General features: G+C 37.1%; 1 protein-coding gene and 1 long non-coding RNA gene across 2 annotated transcripts; both read right to left on the minus strand.

Annotated features, from left to right (window-relative positions):
- Positions 1 to 6,361: 6,361 nt before the first annotated feature.
- LOC121982956 lies at positions 6,362 to 7,806 on the minus strand. The gene is made up of 2 exons (XR_006112342.1): positions 6,656 to 7,806; positions 6,362 to 6,529 (listed from the first exon to the last, which is right to left on the minus strand). It is a non-coding gene; the product is annotated as an uncharacterized LOC121982956 (long non-coding RNA).
- A 10,648-nt stretch (positions 7,807 to 18,454) lies between these two features.
- On the minus strand, positions 18,455 to 21,511 carry LOC121979704. Its single transcript, XM_042531691.1, has 6 exons — positions 21,104 to 21,511; positions 20,866 to 21,014; positions 20,475 to 20,550; positions 20,346 to 20,407; positions 19,819 to 20,299; positions 18,455 to 18,484 (listed from the first exon to the last, which is right to left on the minus strand). The coding sequence occupies exons 1-6, from the start codon at positions 21,509 to 21,511 to the stop codon at positions 18,455 to 18,457; spliced, it is 1,206 nt and encodes a 401-aa protein (XP_042387625.1).
- Positions 21,512 to 23,985: the final 2,474 nt, after the last annotated feature.

Here is a 23,985-nt window from a genome sequence, read left to right on the forward strand (position 1 = left end):
TTATAACTATTTCAAGAAGAAGATAACGCACACGTGAATTTTGGAATGCAAGACTATTTCAGGAAGAAGATAATGCTCATGTGGATTTCAGAATTTAAGAATTTTGGAATGTTTCGGGAAATAGATAACAATCTCATAGCAGGAGAGGACATGCAGAGAATGTAAGGATTAACCCTTGCTCTATAAAAGGTACTCCTCTTTGACAGCTGTAGGAACACACACATAAACATCAAATTCCTAGTATTCTCTTTCGTTCTTCTTCCATCATTATCATTGAAAATTAACTTGAGTGTCAGAGTGGATGTACTGGGGAACCCCTGACCATTATTCTAACCTGCTCTTTCTCTGGGTTTTTTCTATCCAAATTCCAATAGATCTCTTGGTCGATCCTCGTTATCACTAAGTGATTGGCGATAAGTTGACATCTATGCCAACTCACCGATGGTTTGTTCGTCAGCATTCCCAACTTGAACCACCGTGGATGGAGCACTGCCTTGGGGTTCTTCTAGTGATGAGACACGCCAGTTGCATTTCAGGAGATGTATGGAGCGTCTACAGGAGTAGCATCAGCTGGGGATTAGTTAGAGACATTATATTTCAGGTTTAGTGAGTGGGTTCGACATTTGTTTTTCTAGGGTGGGCCACATCTGTATGAGAGTGAGTGATGTGCATTTGGGTGCATATAGTGTGATTGTACACTGATAGGGCTTGAGAGGGTTCTCCCATTTTATTTTGTTTATGGGGAGACCACATACTTGTGAAGTGAGAGCATGCTTGTGAGACTGTACACATTTGATTGATCTGGGGGCATGAGTAAGAATGGTGAATAGATCCATCATAATGATCTATCTAATCCACAGCAAACGACTTGTAGTAAAGACGCACCAAATCTGTTAATGACTGAGACTTTGTCAAAAAGCTCAATTAGGTAAATAAATCCACCTGAATGATCTATCTAGTTCATGACAAACGGTTCACAATAAAACAAATCCGTTGATCGTTGGGACTTTGCTAAAAAGCTCAAGATGATAAATAGATCTACCAAAATGATTTATCTAATCCGTAGTGAATGACTCGCGGTAAAGACTCGACAAATCCATTAACGGCTAACCACTTACTAAAAGTACATACGATGACTGATTGGGGCCTAATTTGTTAGTGATGCAGGAGCCAATATACAGGGATGATTTGAGGGGGTTGACTATATATATAGTATCAGAGGAGTCGGAGAAACCTCCTGAGACCGATGGAACCATGTGTTGCTACAACTAAGGTAGAGGATGGATAGCCTATGGCCATTTGAGATGGAGTCAGCAAATTTTCCATGATAATAGTAGGCTATGGACATGACACGATGTAGTTACTGATTGGCTGATGGCTATGAGCGAATTGCGAGGGTCGACATTGCTAACTTAGTCGATGGAGTTATATCTGTATGGACGGTAGCTAGTTTGATGAGTGATTGGTACTTTTGATGGTTTGTGACCATGGATGTATTTTGAGAGTTTGGTATCATGAAAGTACACATGCATGAACATGAGTTCATACCTACATGGGTTCATACCATGGATAATCATCCGGATCTAATACTTCATCAAAAATGATTCACTATCCTTAAATACATGTTTGATTATACTATTTATTTGATGATATATAATTTACCCTTTATTACAAAAAAAAAAGTTTGAATTTCAATTTTGCATAATTCCTGATGATGAAAAATTTGGTAACGCAATATTTTAGATTGCTTTAGAATACAATGACTTGTATCAATCTAAACCTTACTATGTTTTGACATATACTAAAGCCTAAAACTTGGCCGCAAAGGAATTGGAATATCATCAGGAATCACAAATGATAATGGACAAAAAAATCAAGAAGAAGAATGTTGGATTTATGGCCGCAAAGCCACAAACGATATTTAAGAAAGGATCGTTGGCAAAGAACAATGCCATTAATGGCTTTAGAAGGAAAGTGACAAAAAAAAAAGGAACTGTCTTGAGACCATTAAAAAAAAAAAAAGAAGAAGACAATTTATACAGAGACACGAGCAGAAGTAATCGAGGGGAAATACCTCAAAGACATCCGGCGCCGAGATCGATTGCCCCAACGAGACTCCCAAGTCCCAACGATGACGGTTCCTTGGGAAAAAAAATCAAAATCAAAAGGGATTTGTTGAAAAAAGAAAGCTTATAAAACGCCATCACATTCTATATTTTATTATAAAATTATCTTCCATTAAAATACTCTTTATTAATTTATTTAAAATACTCATTCAAATTAATTAAAATAACTTAAATAATATTTGAACGGTAAATTATAAATTGCCTTACCTTTAGTCATGTGTAAAAAAAAAAATTATTTCCACTCTTAACATGTAAATTTTTCTTACTTCAACTCCTTAATACATACTAATTTATCTAATTATGATTATTTTTTTAAGTATAAAAAATTTAAAATGAAATATAATTTCTCTTAAATACAGCACATTTAAATTAGAATTTAATATATTTTCTATTAAATTGAGTATGATTTTTTTCCGCCTAATCAATCGATTGATATACTCGATTCTAGTTAAATAATATTAAATTTAGGAGGAATTATATCTCATTTTAAACTTTTTTACCTATAAACAATAACAACGGATTCTATTCTATAAAAATAATGGTATAATTCCTCCTAAATTCAATATCTTTTAACTATAATCGAGTATATCAATTGATTGATCAAGCGAAAAAAAGTCATGTTTAATTTAATAGAAAATATATTAGATTATAGTTTAAATGTGCTTAATTTATGAGGAATTATATTTCATTTTGAACTTTTTTTTATCTTAAAAATAGAGAAATTAGATAAATTGGTGTGTAATAGGGAGTTGAATTTTAAAAAAAAAAATTGATGTAAGGAGTGAGAATAATTTTTTTCTTGATACAATGAATGAGGAAGAAGTTGAGTTTGTAGGTAGGAAGTTTAAAACAATTTACCCACATTTAAATAATTTTAAGTAAATTAAAATATTTTTATTAAATTTTAATAATTTTACTAAAATTGATAAAAAAAATTAATATATAAATAATAATTATAATATGTTAAAGAAATTTAACCACAAATAATTTGAAAATATATATTGTAACTCATCCGGTCTAAAATTGGGGAAGATGATGCATTGTGCAGGTGATTTTGATGTTAACTGTGAGAAAACTTTGAGCTAGCTGTGGAGGGCTCCGAGTAATCCTACGTGTCAAAAAAGAGAGTAGAAAAAATAAAATGTCAGCAATCGAGCCAAGGAGGGGTCCTCAGCACAGGCACTCCGATGTTTATGAATGATGCATTGTGATAGTGATTCTTTACGTACCTGCACTTGTAGATGGAAATTCCCTTATAGTGTTACTTTTTTTTCTATGCACGAATCTCAATGCACTACTAAAATAGGACCGACCATTATGACACTCTAACACCTTTCTTGAAATAGACTTGTAATTCTTACGCCTTGTAGGGTAGAAGCTTCAAGTGTACATTTTGCACGAGGAATATTCCTTTGTTGCTCTGATAATCGTTCTACAAAATATCAAAAGGGAATATTAGGTTATTGGAGTTGATGGACCCTTAATATGCTTTGTTGGCAGACTGACCGAGCCCCTCCTGTTATCTGATCAGACTTAGTTCACGGACGGGGTCGGGTCGGCTTAAGGAATGATGACTTTCTCGAGGACTCGACCTCTGCTCAGCCTCTTCACTCGGTTAAAGAGTCCAGTCGAGATATATGCCTAGCATATTTGATCGAGCTATAGATCCAATCGGCCAGACCAATCGACTAAGACATGTGCCTATGCTAACCTCGAGTGACTAGAGGACTCAACTCTAAATGACACATGTATAACTCAGAGTTTCATTGATCCTAAGAGACTGGGGACCCAATCAACTAAACCACTTGGCCATGACATGGGTGTACCAACTCAAATGTTGGCCCTTCCATAACTTTAACCCAACTCAGTATCCTAATTGACCTTCTTTTACCCATGACTACTTTCCATATTCACCGTATTAGTAACAATTATATATTATCTGTTACAATTTCTAATAGATAGTCCTGGAGTTGGTATAACAGTGTTGTAATTATTATAATTATATTAAAATATGATTTTTATTTTTTTAAAAAAAATCTTTTTTATGATACAAATAAAAAGGAGCCCCTTCCAATTTGATTACTACGAAAAACAGGGGGGCAAAAAAAATCTTCTATTTATAAAAATTTGCTTGTGTTGCCTTCCTTTCACCTTATTTAAGATTTTATATATATATATATATATATCAAAAGAAGATAAATTTGATAAAATTAAATTTATTCTTTCTAATGTATTTTCTTCCTTCCAATCCAAGTTGGGAAGCAGAGTTAATTAATTACCTTCTCCAACGAAACATAATACAAATGATTGTTTAGTCTCGTTAATAATTTCATTATCCCAAATAAAATCATTGAATGTAAACGGACTCAATTTTTTTTGTATTGATCTCGTTCGGAATCTGAGTCAGATAAAGATCGATTACGTTGTCGCTGGGGTTAACAGAAGGTGACGGAGATCCTCAGTACTTCGAGGGCAGGCTCACACGGGCCGCTGACAAGGGACAGTGATGAGGATGACGAAGCGAGAGTTCCCTGCGCACACTCAGATGAGCACCCTCCACGTTAGGGACCAAGAACAAGGGAAAAGGTCCCCGGAGCAGGCCCTCCAACACTCAAGTCAGGTACTTTTCCTCTAAAAGAATAGTAAAAACGTAAAAAGTAGAAGACAGATGCGAAAAAGTTAATGAGTGTCCCTGCGCAAGGGAGAGGACACCCCTTTTTATATGGCCATGCATACTTTGAGCTTCTGGCAAATGTCAGGGAATGTCGGGTGTCAGCCCTTGTCTGGCGGTGAGGGACACTTGGCATCTTCTTATAGGTCGAAGGAAGGTTCTGTTATCAGCGAGTCACAGACCTTTAGAATATACCCTGACACACAGTATATATTCTATGACAGGTGGTTACGATCCTCTGACTCTGTTGTCGTTTTTGTTGATTGGGCATGAACAAGAAAACCCCTGACCTGGATGTATCTGAGTAGTCCGCCATATCCTAACCACGCGTATCAAGTTCTTATATATATAAGTATGCTATGAGAAAAATCCGGCTGGTAGAGATAGTTCTTGCTCTTCCTTCATTGTTCCTTACGCTGCCAGTCTGACTTCCTAATTCGGACATCTCGATCGAGCAATCATTCTGAATTCCCGACCTGGGCATCCTGACCGGGCAACCAGTCTAAATTCCGGACCTAGGCGTCCCGACCGAGCAAACATTCTGAATTCCCGACCTGGGCATCCCAACCGAGCAACCAGTCTAAATTCCCATCCTGAGCGTCCTGACCGAGCAAACATTCTGAATTCCCGACCTGGGCGACCCGACTGGGCAACCAGTCCAAATTCCTGACCTGAGTCTCCCACCCGAGTATTAACCGAGCAACGACTTTTAACAGTTAGAGCCCTTCTATGTAGTGATGCGTACTCTCGACCTTAGATTGTCACGTCCTCTTGATTTTTGATTGTCATGTCCCCTTAATTTCTAATTGTCACGTCTCTTAATTTTTTACTGTCACGTCTTCTTAACTTTTCACTGTCAGATCCTGTCATTATGCATTATATCACTTATTATTAATTAATTTGTATTTATATAAAAAAAACATTGGCTCCAAATTTGACCTGCGGCCGCACACTGTATGTTTCAAGAATCGAGCTCGGAGGAATTTTAATTCCTCCTTTCCATAAAAAAAAAAAGAATTTTTTGGGGTCTTTTTTTCGAAATCGCATCGATCGATCTGTCTATAAAGCAGGAGTCCATCGAAATTTCCAAACCAGTCGTTGCATATTCCCAAGATTCTTCTTCTCCGTCGATCTTGCGGAGGAGAAGAGGAAGTGGATTTAGGGTTCTTTAGTTTTCGCCGAGCTCGCGAATCCGATCGACCGAGGAGGAGGAAGAGAGTTGGAGATGATGCCCGTGGCCGAGATGGTGGAGCTACTGGGGGAGTACACCGCGGCGGTGGCCAGCGCGCTGGAGCACTTGCTGCTCCGAGCTCCCATTCCCTGGCGCATGCGCACCCTCATTCTTCGCCGCGTCCCTTTCGCCTCCCCGCCGCCGCCCATTCCTCGGCCATCCTCAGCCTTGCAGTTCCGCTTCAGACACCGCCCGCCGACGCCGCCTCCTCCGCCTCTTCCGCCCTGCGGTCCCTTTCAAGAGCGAAGATGTTAAATACTAAAAGATTTTTCTCCTTGTTGAGTTAGATCGAACTCTTCTATGAGTTTCAGAAGAAAAAGAATGAATTGGAAATTGTAAAAAAAATATATGTAAATTTTATTTCTCTTGTTAAATCTCAACGCAGACATCCGAACTAAGAACTCGTACGCCATTGGAACATCAACATCTGCTCTGTAGCATGTCTTAAATCTCAATGGCGCCAATCTCCACTGCGCAGAAGCACAGAGTCCGATCTAATCCCTGAAAAAGTAACAGGAGAGAACAAAACAAGGTGCTTAGTTATTATTTTATTTATGTGCCTCTCTTTCATCCGACATTGAAGGAAGCGTCACGAAGAGGGATCGGGCAACGGAAAGAATTCCATACAGAGAAAAGACTCCATTTTTACTTCCTCAGAAATGGGAGCCTTCAGCTCCTTGCTCCCTGCCTTCTTTTCGTCGGGACTTACAGGCGAGAGAGGTAGAAGATACAGCAAGCACTTCTTCGTTGCAGTATCTTCTACCTCTGGCGCGAGAGCATTGCTGGCTGGCAAAAATGCTGACGCTTCTGCTAATGTGGATGCCAACGTCGAAGCTAAGTATCACGGATAACTGAGGTGGCTATACCCACTACGAGGGCTGAGGAGTTGATACATGTAGTTGGCACAACAAGGACGGAAGGGGCAGGGCTTACTGGACAGAATGAGGATGTGACAGTGGCACAGGGTGCGACTGCGGATCCGGACAGTCAGGGGAGAGAACAAGCCGCACAAGCGGAACGTGGCAAATCATATCTTGGGCTAATCTAATCAAAGGTAATCTGGAAATAAGTATGGCAGTCCCCTACATCAATTCGAAATCAGGTCAGGTCAACGGATTCAAATCAAGACTGATGATATCGATAGAGCATGTGATGGGTCATTGATTGGTAGAATGTTTTATGAGGAGGCACTTGAGACATGGTGGTGTGGAGTTCATTGAGAATCATTAGGTGTTCCTAATAGTTTCTTCATGGACAAGAGTGGATAGGTTGTTTATAAATTTGACAAAGCAGAGGACAGAGATCGTATTCTGCTTGGAGGGTTATACTTTGCTTTTGGTATTTCATTATTTTTTAAACATATGCCGAGTTGTTTCCTCTTTGATGAAGATGGTCGATATATCCCAGCTTAGGTTAAAATCCATGGTCTTCCTTCGGATTGTTGGACTCTAAGGGTACTAAGTTTGATTGATTTGGAAATTCGCAAGGCTCTTTATACGGACAAACTTACACAGACGAAAGAGCAACTCACATATCCTTGGCTTCTTGTGGAGATAGATGTGCAAGCGGAGAGAGTTTTTGAGGTGCCAATTGCTTTACCTACCAGAGCGCAAGTTGAGTTAAAGGTAAGCTATGAAGTTAAGCTGGATTTTTGTGTGGATTGCAATCGAATTGGCCACAAGAGAGGAAAGTGTAGAAAGGCGAACGATCTTGAGGCTACATGCACAAGGGAGAGAACAAGACGTTCCCAATCAATTTTCAATGATTTCGATGAAAGCCACAGCAGAGAACTAGAGCACCGAGTAGGCCGGCTAACATGAAGGTGTTGTGGCAACAATAGATGGATGTGACATGGCCCTAGCACTAATTGTGATTCCATCACTGTTTGCTTTAGAGCAATTCCAATCGGTGTCCTTTTACACTATTTTGATATAAAAGGGACATCATATCTTTTCCAATGCAGACCTCAAAACTTGCACTAAAATGGTGCAAGTGAACAGTGCAGCACCATCTACAGTGCAGCACCAAGATGGTGATGCACTGTTCACTTGCACATTTTAATGCAAGTACGGATTTTTTAATATAATATATTATAATCTTAAATTTATATTTAAAATATTCTTAAATATTATAAATTAATATTATTTAATTTAATTGAATTTATTTTGTAAATTTTATATATTATAAATTTATATTAGTTATTAACTTAAATAATTAATATTTAATGATGTATTATTAATGAAGTGTTATTTGTATTATTAATGAAGTGTTATTTGTTTTGTGAAAATATTTTAAAAAAATTATCTAAATTATTTATGATTGTGTATTATCTTTAAATATTAAATATTAGTATGTTTATTAAATTATTTCTAACAAAATTACAAAATACTAATTTTAATTTTCTTGTAACTAAAAACATAATATCATATAAATTAGTTATCATGTACAATAAAATTTTTAATTTTAATAGTAATTATTATCGTAATAAAAATATTTAACAAATTAATATGTATGTTGATAATAAATTATAAGATGGAAAAATAGAATATTCTAAAGAATATTCCTTTTAGTGTAGGAAATGGTGTGCATTGGTTAGAGTTGGAAAAAATTTTGGTGCTCAAATGACACCAAATTGGTGTTGAAAGTGCACCAAAATAGGTTTTGTGGTTGGAGATGGTCTTAGTGCCCATGCACGGTATACATATTCAATCAAATGGGGTTGGGACGTGGAATTAGAGCCCTTGTGTGGAGGCAGTGGCCCAACAGCAGGACTTGGCGAGTGCAGTAGGCATGATGCAAGAGCTAGTTGTGCAAAGTGTTGGTACGACAAAATGGCATGCCAACACCAAGCCACATGGCTTGGTGAATGGGGCAGTCGTGCAACAAGCAATTGTGTTGTAGGCTTTGCCTAAGCACATGGCACAAGTTGGACAGGCAGTACCTCCGGCAAAGCCAACAATGACACAAAGCTCCTCTTCGACAACGAACTCAGTAGGATAGCACAGATGAAGGGAGCAGGACTTTGGGCTCTTCTATCACGATTTCCTTTATACAACCTATGGGAACGGGTAATGAAGAAGCAAATGTGCTAGCCTCTAAAGAAAGTGATGCAGCGGAATGGAAACCTGCAATGCAGGCAAGTGCGAGAGTGCGGGCACAAGCAACACGGACACACCACTTATAAAGATTGTTTCTTGGAACATAAGGAGCTTTCACAAGCCCCTAAAGTATTCAAGTGATGATGCTTTTAGAGACAAAACTCACCAATAGTGAGCTAGATGCTATTGTTCAATGACGTTTTGTAGGTATGGATTAACAAATAATTTCAATTATTCTAATCGTGATCACATTGTGCTTCTTTGGGATATATAGCAGATATCTTTGGAGGTTCTTATTACGACAGTGCAATTTATGCATTGTCGTATATAGTGTTGTATCATGGAGTGAGATTTCTTGACTATTTTTATTTATGGATTTCATTCGATTATTATCTGCCGACCTTTATGGAGTGCCCTCACTGCACTTGGGGAGGGTATATCAGAGTCATGGCTTCTTATGGGGTATTTCAATTCTCTATTGATGGTTCATTACAAAGGAGGATGACTATTAGTTAGAGCCCTAGAGCCAGTTATTTGATGATTGTTGTATGGACTCGTTGTATCATATTCTTATATAAAGAAAGACATTTGTTTTGGTTATTATACTTACTCTTATTGGTGCCAAATAAACTAAGTATAATAGCGTCCTTGAGTAGAAGGTTCTTACCTATATCAATCGATTGGTTGAATCGATAGTAAGATGATATAGAGAACACTACTCTTAATCATTCCTAGTCAAGTATTAACATTCAGGGACAATGTTAATGCAACAAGACTAGCATGTAGGTCAACTCGATGACTTGATCTCACAAGTTATGGATATAGAGATATCAAGTTGACACATGGGTATGCATTGGAGAATGTATACTGAATGACCCGCCATGAGAAAGTATCATGGATCGTTATATGAGTGTCATATACTTTCTCATGTGGTTATTAGTATGACTACTAGTTCTTGGACCTAAAGTCACCATGGATCCCTACATAAGGAGTTACGTACTTTGGCTTCATCAAACGTCACCCGTAACTGGGTGGACTATAAAGGTGATTACTGGGTATGTAACGAATTATGCAGAGGGATGTGAGTGATGTAGATGGGATATATCCCTCCTATATGACGGGAGTGACATCGATATTCTTGATAGAGTGAGACCACGAAGTACATGGCCATGCCCAAATGAGTCAATATGAGATATTGAGCTCATTTGATTTAGTGAGTCTACTTGGAGTTCAAGATTTAGATTGGTCAGAGGATGACACAGTCTATGCCTCACATTGATCAATCTAGATGTCTAGGATAGAAGGACACTTGTCATATATTGCGAGGAGTCACAATTAGTAGTCACAAGGTGATGTTGGATCTCAACATTCTTGTAACTTGGGTAGTAATGATGTGTTGCTAGATACCGCTCATTACTTATGCTCCTAAATGGGTTTAGGGACATTGCCAACGTACAAGAACCTATAGGGTCACACACTAAGGACAATTAGATGGAGATTAGGTTCATATGATGAACCAAGAGGATTAGGTTCATGTATTGAACCAAATTAGATTAAGAGTAATCCAAGTTAGACTAGCTAATTGAGTTGGACTCAAGTTGATTCATGTGTTCAATGAGTCTAATTTAGATTATGACTCATTGAATCAATTTAATTAAATGAATTAGATTCATTATATTAAGTTGGTTTGAATCAAATGGTTAGATTAGATCAACCATGAGAGAGATTTGGTCAAGTTTGACTTGACTTGAGAAGGAAGATGAAAGGTCAAGTTTGACTTGACCATTTGCCACCTCATTTGTGAGTTGGCAATAAGAGGACTAATGATGATGTGCCACATCATCAAAGTAAGCACATGTGTGTGCCACATCATGGAGGTTACAAACCCCTTTCCATTTAATGTGGTCAGCCACATTAATTGTAAGGGAGTTACAATTATGGTCGGCCACTCAAAATGAATGAGAATCAATTTTTTCATTCAAGGCATTCATTCTATCTTCTTCCTCCTTAAGCTCTTTCTTCTCTCCCTCTCATCCTACCTTGGCCGAACCCTACTAAGGTGCTAGCACACTTTAGTTTGGTTTTCTCCCTCTTTTGTTCGTGTGGATACGTGTAGAGGATTGTCTACTTTGACAATCTTGAGATCCGGCACCTTGGACGAGTGGGATTCGCGAAGGGCGCGCATCAAGGGTAAAAACTCTTAACCATCTAGAACTCTAATGTAGATCTAGAGTTAGTAAACTCGTACTTGAAGGTTTTTCAAAATTTTATTCTTCGCACAGATCCGGTGACGGGGGTTTCGGGGTTTCCGCGACGCAAAAAAGCGGTTTTCACGGCCCGAAAAATCCCAACAGAACTACGTGATTTGGGGAGGGTATATCAGAGTCATGGCTTCTTATGGGGTATTTCAATTCTCTATTGATGGTTCATTACAAAGGAGGATGACCGGTTACAAACTATGAACTATGTGATTTGGAGCTTCTTGTTCAAGCCTGTGGATTGTCGGATCTTCATTTGATCGGCTGCAGTTTGACATGATCGAATGGTATGGCTTCTTCTAAGCTTGATTGTGCTTTGGTTAATTCCCATTGTCTCTTGGCAGATTATGATAGCTTTACTGATTTCACCCCTAGATGTTTATCAGATCATGGTTGTGGTATAATTTCTGTGCTTAACACATGCCATGGTATTCGACAGCCTTTCAAATTCTATAATATGCGGACTTTGCATGAAGACTTTCAGGAATTGGTGGTAAACTCTTCGGGGGAGCCAGTCTATGGCAATGCTCAGTTTATGCTTAGGGTCAAACTGTTGGGACCTTGATGCCCAGCTAGAGAAGGGTGAATAGTCAACCACCCACTTCATTCGCTTCCTGCACTTGTTAGTGCACAGCGGAATATAAAAACAAACTAACAAGAATAGAAAGCTAACCTTAAACACTACAATGAATAAGAAAGACACCAAACCTCACACGTTCATATAATGTGGTTCGGAGATTACTTACTACTACTCCACGGCTGTCCGTAAGGTGGATGATTCCGATTCGTCGGTGGATGATTTCTCGAAAAATCTCGACTAATTCAAACCTCTTCTTGGTGGAGAAACCTTACCACAACGTTGATCCAAAACCCTTTGATCACAAGAAGAGCTTGGAGCACTTAGGAGACTTCTAATAGACTTTAACCAAGTCTATTTCGTTAACCTTAGAAAAGCATGTTGGGGTTGCAAGGTTGCAAACATAGTCCCATATTGGAAACACATGGGAAAGATCATGGGTTTATAAGAGAAAAGATATCTCCATTGGCATGAGGCCTTTTGGGTAGAGCCCAAGAGCAAAACCATGAGGGCTTAGGCCCAAAGTGGACAATATCATGCTATTGTGGAGATATCTAAATTCTTTTCGATCCTACAATTGGTATCAGAGCCCGGACTGCCAGAAGGTTTAACCGCCGACTGTGCACAAGAGCTATGGTCTGATTGAGCCATGTGGGTACAATATTGACCTCGAACAAAGAAAGTGGGGGCTCCTATGTTCGGATCAAGAGGACCAGACACCAGGCAGGAAGTCCTAGTTGCGACTAGGCAAGGAAGTCCTAGTAGGTCGGGTGGACCGAGGGGCAGGAAGACCTGGTGGGTCGAGGATCGGACGTGGGAAGCCTATGGTCCTTTGTTTGAGGGGGGGATTGTTGGGGTTGCAAGGTTGCAAACATAGTCCCATATTGGAAACACATGGGAAAGATCATGAGATATCTCCATTGGCATGAGGCCTTTTGGGTAGAGCCCAAGAGCAAAACCATGAGGGCTTAGGCCCAAAGTGGACAATATCATGTCATTGTGGAGATATCTAAATTCTTTTCGATCCTACAAAGCACCCCGAACTCTCTTAAATAGAACTTGAGAGGAAATACCTAACTGTGTTTCCCACCACCAGTCGGTTGGTAAAATTACTAGTCGACTGGTCCTCTTTGGAATTCGACCATTACATGACAATGGTTCGATACCAATTGATTGATGGAAGTACCAGTTGACTGCTATAGTAACTACTATATTAATTGCTACAGTATCAATTTATTATTTTCGTAACCACCGAATACAGAAATATTCTGTCCCCTGCCCTAGTCGACTGAACTATGTTTCCTTTTCTTAGTACTAGTCGACTCCTCTTAGACTTTTCTCCTTTGCCAAGATCTCACTTGAACTTTCCTTGTTGTATATATATCCTATACACTCACAATGCATATTAAATACAATAATAAACCTAACTTAAAGACACCTAGATTGCTCCAACAATTTTCTCCTTTTTGATGTTTGGCAACCCGATTAAGTTTAGGAAATATAAATGCAATAACAATGCAAATAAACATGCATATCTACTCAAGCATAAGTCATGGAACCTAATCCTAGGCTCCGTCTTCACCTAAGCTCCCCCTTGAGCTAGGATTCCCTACAAAGTTAAACTTCTCCCCCTTTCCCAATAAGTGGGCAATTGCTCCCCCTTCATCTAAGCTCCCCCTTGAGCTAGGATTTCTTGCAAAGGTATGTAAGTTTCCTACTTAAATCCAATACTTCTCCCCCTTTGCCATACATCAAAAAGAGATTCAACAATATCCTAATTATTGAACTCTTTAACCTCTAATGACCATAAACATCATGTATTAATCCTTCATAAGATTATATACATGTTCACCACTCTTTTGGTCATTTTCTAATGCTGAAAAATATTTTCAAACAGTATCAGTCGATTGTCATTGATCTCAATCGACTGCACTCTTCAAAACGAGCTCACAGAAACATTCTGTACTCATGAACAGTGTTACTAGTCGACTGGTAATTATATCAGTCGACTGGTACATTATTTTAGCCAAAAATAGTATTTTTGACCCAACTTCAGAAATACGTCAAAAATTTTACAAACCTAAAAAAAATCTCAAATTTTGTGGAAAGGTCTATTTTACCAATGTCTACTTGAAAAAAAAAATATTTATCATAGATCCTAGGATTAACACAAAATTCAAAACTAGCTAAATGGTTTAATTGAATCTTGACTTAAAATCCTAGTTTTAGCTTCCTCTTGATATATCTACCCATACTAAACTATAATGCATCCTTAGTATTACTTTATATGGCATCTATACATCAAAAGTCAATTTTCATGCAAAATGAACCTAATTCATATTTTCATGCATGAAACACATTCCAATTGTGTCAATCCCTTGGATTTGAGACTCAAGTCTATCTCCAAATCACTTTAGCACATTTGATAACTCATCTACCATGGGTGCCAAAGGCTCTTTGAGCTCTTAACCTTAGGGTTCTTAATCTTAGTCACCTCCCTAGATGACTCATTCACTATGGCTACACCCACATTGTACATCATAGGTGCCTTCTTCTTCTTAACCTTGGACACCTTGTCCTTGTTTAATGATGTTGACTATTTTACTTGTCATGTGGTACGTCAAATTAATTAATATTGAAAACCCAAATCAAACCTCCCAAGTCTTATTTTTTCAAGGATAACTAGTAAATGTGTATTTGAAATAGATTCTAAAACTCTTTTTGGATTTTCTGATTAAAAATTAGAGATTTGCTTTTAACTAAAATCTTAGTCTAGGAACAAAATGGCAAAAGACACCAACTAGTGTAAGATTATAAAACCTATTCTACTTTAAAAATTAAACTTAAACAAGTACTAAACATCATTAAATCTATTCCAGTAACACATCTAACAAAAATCTAAACTAGTACAGGATGGAACTAATGACTTAACATAAACTCGGTTAAATGGAACTTGACAAACTAAATCTAAACTACTCAAAACTAACTGAATCAAATGAAATCAAATGAAATCAATTGAAGGAAATGCAGAATTCAATTAAAGTTATTTAACCAATTTAAACCGACTCTAGCTGATTGCTGAATTAAAGACTTGGCCATTAGAGTTTAAACCTAAATTGCATATTAAACTTTGCTGCACTAATCTAAAATCTGAATTACGTCAACTTAACCAGCCTTAACAAGAAGTATACCCAAGTTCAAAATTAAAATGCAGGGTAATTCAAGTGCAGAAATCTAGGTGATAACTTTTACAGAATCCTTAAATTAACTTCTCTAAATTGCAAAATTCAATTGACACTAAATTGCAAGGAGAAGAAATTAAAGCTAACTAAACAATCCCAAATTCTAGTAAAGAAACTTCTAGCACTCAAATCAAAGATCTAATTACAGAAGTTAATCGTGTATCATTTGAATCTCCAACCTGGAAAGGAAAACCAAAGCAGAATTTGAAATTACATCTACTCTAAATTGCAGAACTAAAATTGGGGAATGTTTGCATGAAAAGGAAAACAAATTAAAGCATAGATCTAACGATTGAATCTAAAATCTAGATAAAGAGACATCCACAAACTCAAATCAAAGCTTAAGATCTATCTCTCTGCCAATTGTAGAGAAGCTCTCGAAAACTCCCTTGAGCAATCGCCGGAATGATTCAGGTTCTCAATTGGCAATAAAGAAACGTGAAGCTCGCAGAAACCTCCCTTTAAGCTTGTGATCTCATTAAGTGCTCATCGCTTGGAGAACAAGGGAAGTGGAATGAATCATGATCGCCAATCGATTGATCAGATCGATTACGAAGTCGTGAATGATTCAGGAAATGGATTGGAAGCAGGAACTCCGGAAATAACTCCTTCGAAACTCCTGTTGCCTGATAGAACCCGTTAAGTCAGGAAAACTCCTCTGTTCTATGCCGAGATTGGGAATTTGAACTTCACTTGAACCGGTTCAATAACTTGGTTTACTCGGGTTCAACAACCATTGGGTTCAGCAGCATTCACTTAATCCACCAAGTTCAACAGTGCATCAGCAAGGGTTAAGCCTAGATCCAAACTAGCCAACTTGAGTATCCCCCAACGTGACCAATGTGTCCAACATCTTCATCTACATCAACAGATAAGATATATTAAGCACAATCCATGAATTAAGAGTAACGAATTGGATTAGCTCAAGATACATCTTGACTAACAAAATCTAGCTTCCAAATCAATTACTCAAACAAAAATGAGTCCCAAAGCCAAACAATTCAAATCAAAATAAAGAATCAATTTGTATATTATCAAAATCCCCCACACTTATTCTTGCATGTCTCATGCAAATTAAGAAAACTAAAGTCCTACTTTAATGGTACCCTCTAAACACATTCCTAAACATGATTAGAAAATAGAGAAGGAAAATCATCTAAGATTATAAAATTCAAAGAACTCAAGCATTCATGGACAACAACTTCAACTCTCGATTAACTACATACTAATTTCTAACTTCCATGAATGAATTGAAGATGATAGCACTCTCACCTCATAAGACAAAAACTTTGTGGCTCTCATTCTAATTCAAAATTGATCAATAGTAGAGGGCACTCAAGCTACTCATGCTTTTTTTCATTACCATATGCTTGCTTATCTTCTACTCTCCACCATGATCATGAATACAAATTACATTATGAAGGTAAATGTGATAAACAATAATTCTGAGTCACATTTAGAAGTAAATAGAAGAAAGAATTTGTTCAAATGCTAGTGGAAGATATGGGTACAAGAGCATGCTATATAATGAATTCCGACCACTCTCCCCTATTTTTCTACTTCTTTTCTCGTCTCAAAATACATCTCCATCAATTTCACATTTCAGTTCATAGAATGTTTCAGTCACTTATTTCAGAAACTCATCATAATGCAGGTTGAATTCTTTCTTTCATTTTCTAACATTCTAAGCTTAATTTCCAAGAATATGAGCCTAAGGAAATATTTCCTTCACTCTCAATTAAAGTTTACTTCCTTTTTTTCACTTCAATCCTCATCCTTAACAGAATTTGATACAAAATTTGTACTACACAGAAGTGAACAAAGCTGCTTGTTCTGTCTTAACTGTTTCTAGATTAGAAAATTGGCCTAAATTCTCTTTTTCAATTGTTTTCTTTATTCATTAACTCATGAGCCAATTTCTCCTTTATTCTTTTACTTCTTCTTCCAAAACTCTCACCTTTATACCTCAATTCCATTCTAAAAATTTGTAACTTAGCATTCCAATATCATTCTGTACTTATTATTTCTATACACTGCAATTCTGTAGATAATGATCTGTCTCATCTATTTCCCAATTTCAAGCTTGAGTACAAACTATTTCAATTTTGAAATTAAGCTTACTTCAGAATTTCACCCTCAATTCAGTTAAAACTGCACTTCTCAGTTCCTAGTCTACAGCTTTAGATACAGATTTATCTTAGTACTCAGTATTTCGAGAAATTCATAGGCATGCACTCATATTTGTTTTTAGCAATGCAAGATCTTCAATAGTTCTTTACTTAATTCAAGTGCTAATGATGCCAAGTTGGTACAAACTTTGATACTCCTTGAACTGAATTTTGTTTTTGTTCATTTTCCTTGCTACATTCTGTTTTTATCCACTGCTTCACTTCAGCACTCTTCAAAGTCAGAATTCTTGTACCACTTAACTCTTAAGAAAATGAAGAACATTTTTACACATTCGTTTTTAGCAATACAGCATCTTAAAATGGATCTTCACTAAATTTAAACGTTATTAGTGCTAAGTTGGTACACCTTTGATACTTTCCAACTAGATTCTGTTCACTGTGTTCTGATTAATTAAAAACTTCTGCATCTGTTCAGTTTCAATCTTATCAAACTTCCATTACTATTAAACTTTTGAATAAAAACTTCACAAGGTTGTCTTTATCCCTTCTCAGATTTGTAACCACACAATTCTAGAATTCTACAGTTTTCAGCTGAACAGCACCCAGCTTGCTTCATTGTTACTGAAGTCATAAAAGCTTCATTCAGCTTCCCATTGATTCCAAGAGCTAATAATACTAAATTGATTTCATTTCTTAATTGCTTCCACTAACATCACAAATTTAGCATTTGCATTCTATGTTACAGTAGCTCCAAATCTGCTTCTTCGAATCTCATAAACTACATAATCATTATTGCATTAAGACCCAGCCTTGCTATCACAATTTCATAAACAAATTCTTGTACCTCTTAGTACTTCAACAGGTAAATAAGAGTGTTATAAAAGTTGTTTCTAACAGAACAATACCTTCAAATGTTTCTTAATGAATTAAAAGGTTAGCAATACCAAGTTGGTACACATTTGATACTAAATTCATTTCCTGATTCTGCCATTGCAAAAATTTCAGAACACTATAACAGTATCAACTACTGCTCACAACAATGTGCAGGTTTGCATTTCTGCATTTCTTAGTGCACAAATTCATCATGCATTAGCTTATCAAGGTAATACTCAGTTTTCAAAATCACTTCTGTTCTTCACTTCCATTCCATAACTGCACAACAGTAATGTACACATCCAGCAATGCTCTATTTCTGGAAGTTTTAAACTTCATTCCTGCAATATACTAAACTCTTTTCAGCTTCTCATTTCTGCAATTCTGCTGTAAACAAATTTAATCATTTCAAAACTTTTTCCCAAAATAAGTCTCTTGGTGTTTGAGTGTACCACCAAAAATATTCAATTCTACAATTCAAAACTATTAGAGCTTGCTCTTGACATGGTCAATACTCAGGTAATGGTTAAATTAAACACAGAAATAATAGGAGCCATTATTCACAACAGATTTTCAGCTTAAATAAGAATCACCTTACAAAATCAGCTCTTACACAACCATTTCGAAACCTTGAACCATGCCAGAATTGTGCAGAATTCAAACTCAATAGCCTCTAACATTAACCTCCATTGCAAACAAACTTAACTTTGAACATCAAAAATAAATACTGGCTATAAGAAAATGTAACAAACTACTCCCCCATACTTAAACCTTTGTCGGTCCCAATCAAAGAATCCATCATATAACATCTATTGTCTCCATATCCAAGAATTTAAAATCGAGAAGATAACAAAGATATGATGGTATCAAGGAATAATGGCAAGAATAGTGTGGAAAAGGTACAAGAGATTCACCTTCATAAATGTAATTTAATCCATTAAATTATGGTCTTGAAAGAATCAAAGCAAGTTCTAGAATTGCAATAATATAAGTGCACCACACATATGAAGGCTCAAACTCACTAGGTATATATAAAAAAAATATCATCCCAACTCATCAATCTAGTGTCCATCATTAAGTAGCAACTTCAACAAAGTTAAGAGTCCAATCATGATATTAAGCCTAAAATATTACAATAAAAAATAGCTAACATCCTCCATTGCTAACATATCATAGAAAACATGCAAAGGGGGTACCATTTGTATTCTAAAAATCAAAACCAAATTCAACAATGAAACTTTCAACAGTAAAGAATTTATTCTTTAAACCAAAATCACTATATGTAAACAAAGCATTTATTGAAACAACTAGACATGTAAATAAAAGGAAAAGTAGGTTGGAACAAACTCCCCTTGATTTGGGTAGATAGCATCGATAATATTCATCCTTTGCATCACCTCTCCATTGCCAATCTCGTGGAATAATTTGAGTCTATGCCCATTCACTTTGAAAATCCGATTGGTGGACTCTTCCCTAATCTTAAAAACTCCATAACAAAACACATTAGTTACAACATAAGGTTCTTCCCAACGAGATCTCAACGTACCTTTAATCAATTGAAGTCGTGACCTACACAAGAGCATTTTATCACCAATATTAAATTCCTTACTTACAATGTGCTTATCATGAAAATTCTTGGTCTTTTCGTTGTAGATCCGTGAGTTCTCAAATGCTTCAAGTCTAATTTCCTCAAGTTCTTGGAGTTGCAATTTCCTCTCTTCTCCTGCTAAGCTAGCATCAAAATTACAAGCTTTAACTGCCCAATAAACTCTATGTTCAATCTCCACTGGAAGATGACAAGATTTTCCATACATAATTCTATATGGAGACATCCCTATAGGGGTCTTGAAAGCAGTTCTGTAAGCCCAAAGTGTATCATCTAATCTTTTACTCCAATCTTTCCTGTCAGGCCTCACAGTCTTCTCAAGAATTGACTTCACTTCTCTATTTGACACCTCAGCTAGTCCATTTGTTTGGGGATGATAAGGAGTAGATACTCTATGTGAAACTCCATATTTGTTTAGCATAACTTTCATGTATTTGTTGCAAAAATGTGCCCCTTGGTCACTAACAATAGCCCTAGGTACTCTAAACCTGCAAGAAATATGTGACTTGACAAAGCTAACAACAACTAGCTAACAATAACTGAAGAATTGTCAGTCCTGGTGGGGATGCCCTCCACCCATTTGAAAACATAATCAACTGCCAATAATATATATGAAAATCCAAAAGAGACAGGAAATGGACACATAAAATCAATACCCCATACATCAAAAATCTCACAGAATAACATGTACTGTTGAGACATTTCATTTCTAGGGCTTATGTTTCCAGTTCGTTGACACCTATCACATGATTTACAGAAAACATAAGCATCACGAAAAAGGATAGGCCAATACAATCCACACTCTAAAACTTTCCTAGCAGTTCTCTGTGGTCCAAAATATCCCCCACACTTAGATGAATGACAAAATGAAAGTACAGACTAAAACTCAAAATCAGGTATGCATCTCCTAATAATCTGATCACTACAAAATTTCCACAGTTAAGGATCATCCCACACATAATATTTTGCATCACTTTTAAATTTATTCTTTTGAGATTTTGAAAATTGTGTAGGAAAAACATGGGCTACTAAAAAGTTTACTAGATTCGCATACCATGGAGACTCACCATGCATCTGAAAAAGCTGCTCATCCCCGAAATCATCATCAATAGTCGTGTGATTCAAATCTCCCTCGATCCTACTCAAGTGATCCACAACCAAATTCTCCTTCCCACTTCTATCACATATCTCTAAATCAAACTTCTGGAGAAGAAGCATCCATCAATCAATCTAGGCTTGGCATCTGGCTTCTTGAGGAGAAACTTCAAAGCTACATGATCAAAAAATACAACCACATGAGAATAAAGTAAATATGATTTGAATTTATCTAAAGCAAAAACAATAACAAGAAGCTCTTTTTTTGTTGTGGTGTAATTTGCTTGAGCTGAATCCAAGGTCTTTGAAGCATAGCATATCACATATAGTGCTCCATTTACTCTCTGCGCAAGTACTTCTCCTATAGCAAAATTTGAAGCATCACACATTAGCTCAAATGGTAAAGTCCAATCAGGTGGCGTGATGATAGGTGCAGAAACCAAAGCCTCCTTAAGTCTCTGAAAAGATTCCTTGCACCTCTGATCAAACTGAAAATTCACATCTTTCTGAAGCAACTGAGACAATGGAAGAGCAATCCGACTGAAGTCTCTAATAAATCTTCTGTAGAATCTTGCATGGCCAAGGAAAGCTCGAACATCCCGCATGCATGCGGGGTAAGATAATGAAGATATAACACTAATTTTAGCAGGATCTACCACAATTTTCCTAGAGACTATATGTCCTAACACAATACCATGCTCAAGTATAAAATGACATTTTTCAAACTTAAGTACTAAATCAGTCTCAATGCATCTATCCAAAACCTTAGATAAATTTTCCAGACATGCATCAAATGATGAACCATGTACAGAAAAATCATCATGAAAACTTCCATGCAATGTTCTAACTGTTAGTGCAATCGACCTCCAAGGTTTTAATGTCTGACAAATATATTTAAGTAAGTTTAATGGAGTTTGATCATGGGAAGTCCTAGTTGTGGCTAGACAAGGTAGGAAGTCAACCGAGTGACTATTCCTAACTACGGTTAGGCAAGGGAAGTCCTAGTTGTAGGCTAGGCAAGGGAAATCTTAGTAGATCATGGAAGCCAGGTGGATTTGATAGGTCTGGAGGACCTGATCCCTGGGTAGCCGAATACTAAGTCCTAGTTGTAGGCTAGGGAAGGGAAATCTCGGTAGATCGTGGAAGTCAGGGTGGATAGGTCTGAAGGACTTAATCCCTGAGTAGTCGAATATTGAACCTTGGTGAGTGAAGCCAGGTGGAGAAAATCTTAGGCGTGGTAACCTTAGGTTCTGGTGAGTGAAGCTAGATGGAGAAAATCCTAAGAGGAGATAATCTTAGGTAACGAGAAGTCTTAGAGGAGTGAACTCCAAGCAAGGTTGATCGACAGATCTTGGTGATTCTAAGTTGAGTTTTACTATAGCGTTTTGTATTTCTATTATTGCAACTAGCTAATGTAGTATTGCAGGAAAGGCCTTAGTGGATCAGATGATCAGACACTAAGTAGAGAAAATTCAAACAAGTCTGGAGGACCAATGTTTTATAGGTAAGTTGAGGTAAGCAACTGGAGGAGCGACAGTGAGGTCGTGTTCCTGAAAGGAACAACCTAAGGTCACTGATCCAACTGAAGAAACCGGGAAGGTTTCCAAGTTGAGATCAAGACAGTTGAACTATCTATTATTATTACTCATGCATATTACTACTCATGTATTATAACTATGCTAACTTTGTTTTGTAGGAATATTATTGTTATATCGAACTAACTTTGTGTTGCAGAATCATATGACCCCTTGAATTTCTCCTTGTCGTAGCTATATTGTCATATGTCACCCTTGTATATTTCTTCTTGGCCTTAGAGCGACTAGATTAGTATCCCAAACCCAATCTATCACTTTGGGGTCTTAGACAACTCATAACATTATCAAGTCCTTGAGATCCAATAATAAATCTACCTAGGACTTTCTCCATTTTCTCAAGCCTCGACTTCAAGACTTCATTTTCCAATTCTAGGTTTCTAACCCTAGAATCAACATGTCCACCTTGAACATCCCTAGACCTACCTACGTTCCTAAACATATGTCTCCCTTTCTTGAGATTAATGCTGAGGTTTTCATCCACTTTCCTTCCCTTAGGCAAAGTGGTTTGGGTCTTTTTCGGTCTAACCTTAGTACATGATTTCCTAGGATTATCTTTCATGTTAACCTTACTCCAATCATTGTACCTAAATCCATGATTATGCTTGGGTAAATAATCTACATTATTTCTAACAAGCATATAAGAATTAGAGCTTGGATTAAGCTTCAAGTTAGGGATTATTTTCCCTTTTATCTTAGAAGCTCCCTCTTGACTTGAACTCCACTTATTCTCCCATTTCTTTAAGTGCATCAATTTCTTGAGCTCTTCTTTTCTTGGGCACTTTGTGTGGTAGTGACCATACTCATCACACGTGAAGCATCTAATATGCTTCTTATCCTTCTTCTTCCTACAACTCACATTAGTTTTTAAATTAACTTAGTGAGTTTAAGGTTTACCTCCTTTACCTTCTTGAATGAAGGACACCTATTCTTGTAGTGCCCCATCTTACCACACTCAAGGCATTGATGTGGCTCTTCTCGCTCTTCTTGGTAGTTGAGGTTGAAGGTTGAGCTTCCAAGACCTCCTCTTCCTTGGATTGTGTTACGAACTATAAGTGCACGACTACGTTGTTAGTAATATAAAAAATTATTGAACCCACAGAGACTGTTGATTAAACACTAGTTAACTTCACACGGTGAATTATCTAGACAATTGAAAGGTGGTTCACAAATGCTAGGAAAAGAAAGAGAAGAGAGGAGAGAGAGTGAGAATGAGAGTAAAGAGAGAGTAGAGAGGGAGAGAATGAGCATAGTGAAGGAAGGATGATGGATTATAGGATTTCAATTTTGTTATGATGCTAGTTAATGTCTCTATGCTTTGTTCATCTACCTAACTCCATACTTGTACTCGTGTAGAGCTTCTAACTGGAGTCCGGTACAACCCCGTGAAAGTCGCACTGGAGAGTCTACCCAAGTTCTAACGTCATTAAGTAAAGAAGCAACTCTAGAAAGTCAGGTAAATCTCAGGCTGCCAGCAGGGGTTGGTT

The sequence above is a fragment of the Zingiber officinale genome, chromosome 5A (assembly GCF_018446385.1).
Source record: "Zingiber officinale cultivar Zhangliang chromosome 5A, Zo_v1.1, whole genome shotgun sequence".
In the NCBI taxonomy this organism is placed as follows: domain Eukaryota; kingdom Viridiplantae; phylum Streptophyta; class Magnoliopsida; order Zingiberales; family Zingiberaceae; genus Zingiber; species Zingiber officinale.

Coding starts and splice junctions, on each gene's coding strand:
- LOC121979704 (XM_042531691.1), bottom strand. CDS start 21,511: ATGCGGGATGTTCGAGCTTTCCTTGGCCATGCAAGATTCTACAGAAGA. Junction 21,015..21,103: donor ATTTACTTTATTCTCATGTG/GTTGTATTTTTT, acceptor CTTCTTCTCCAG/AAGTTTGATTTAGAGATATG. Junction 18,485..19,818: donor ATTTTCATGATAAGCACATT/GTAAGTAAGGAA, acceptor ACTGTTGTGCAG/TTATGGAATGGAAGTGAAGA.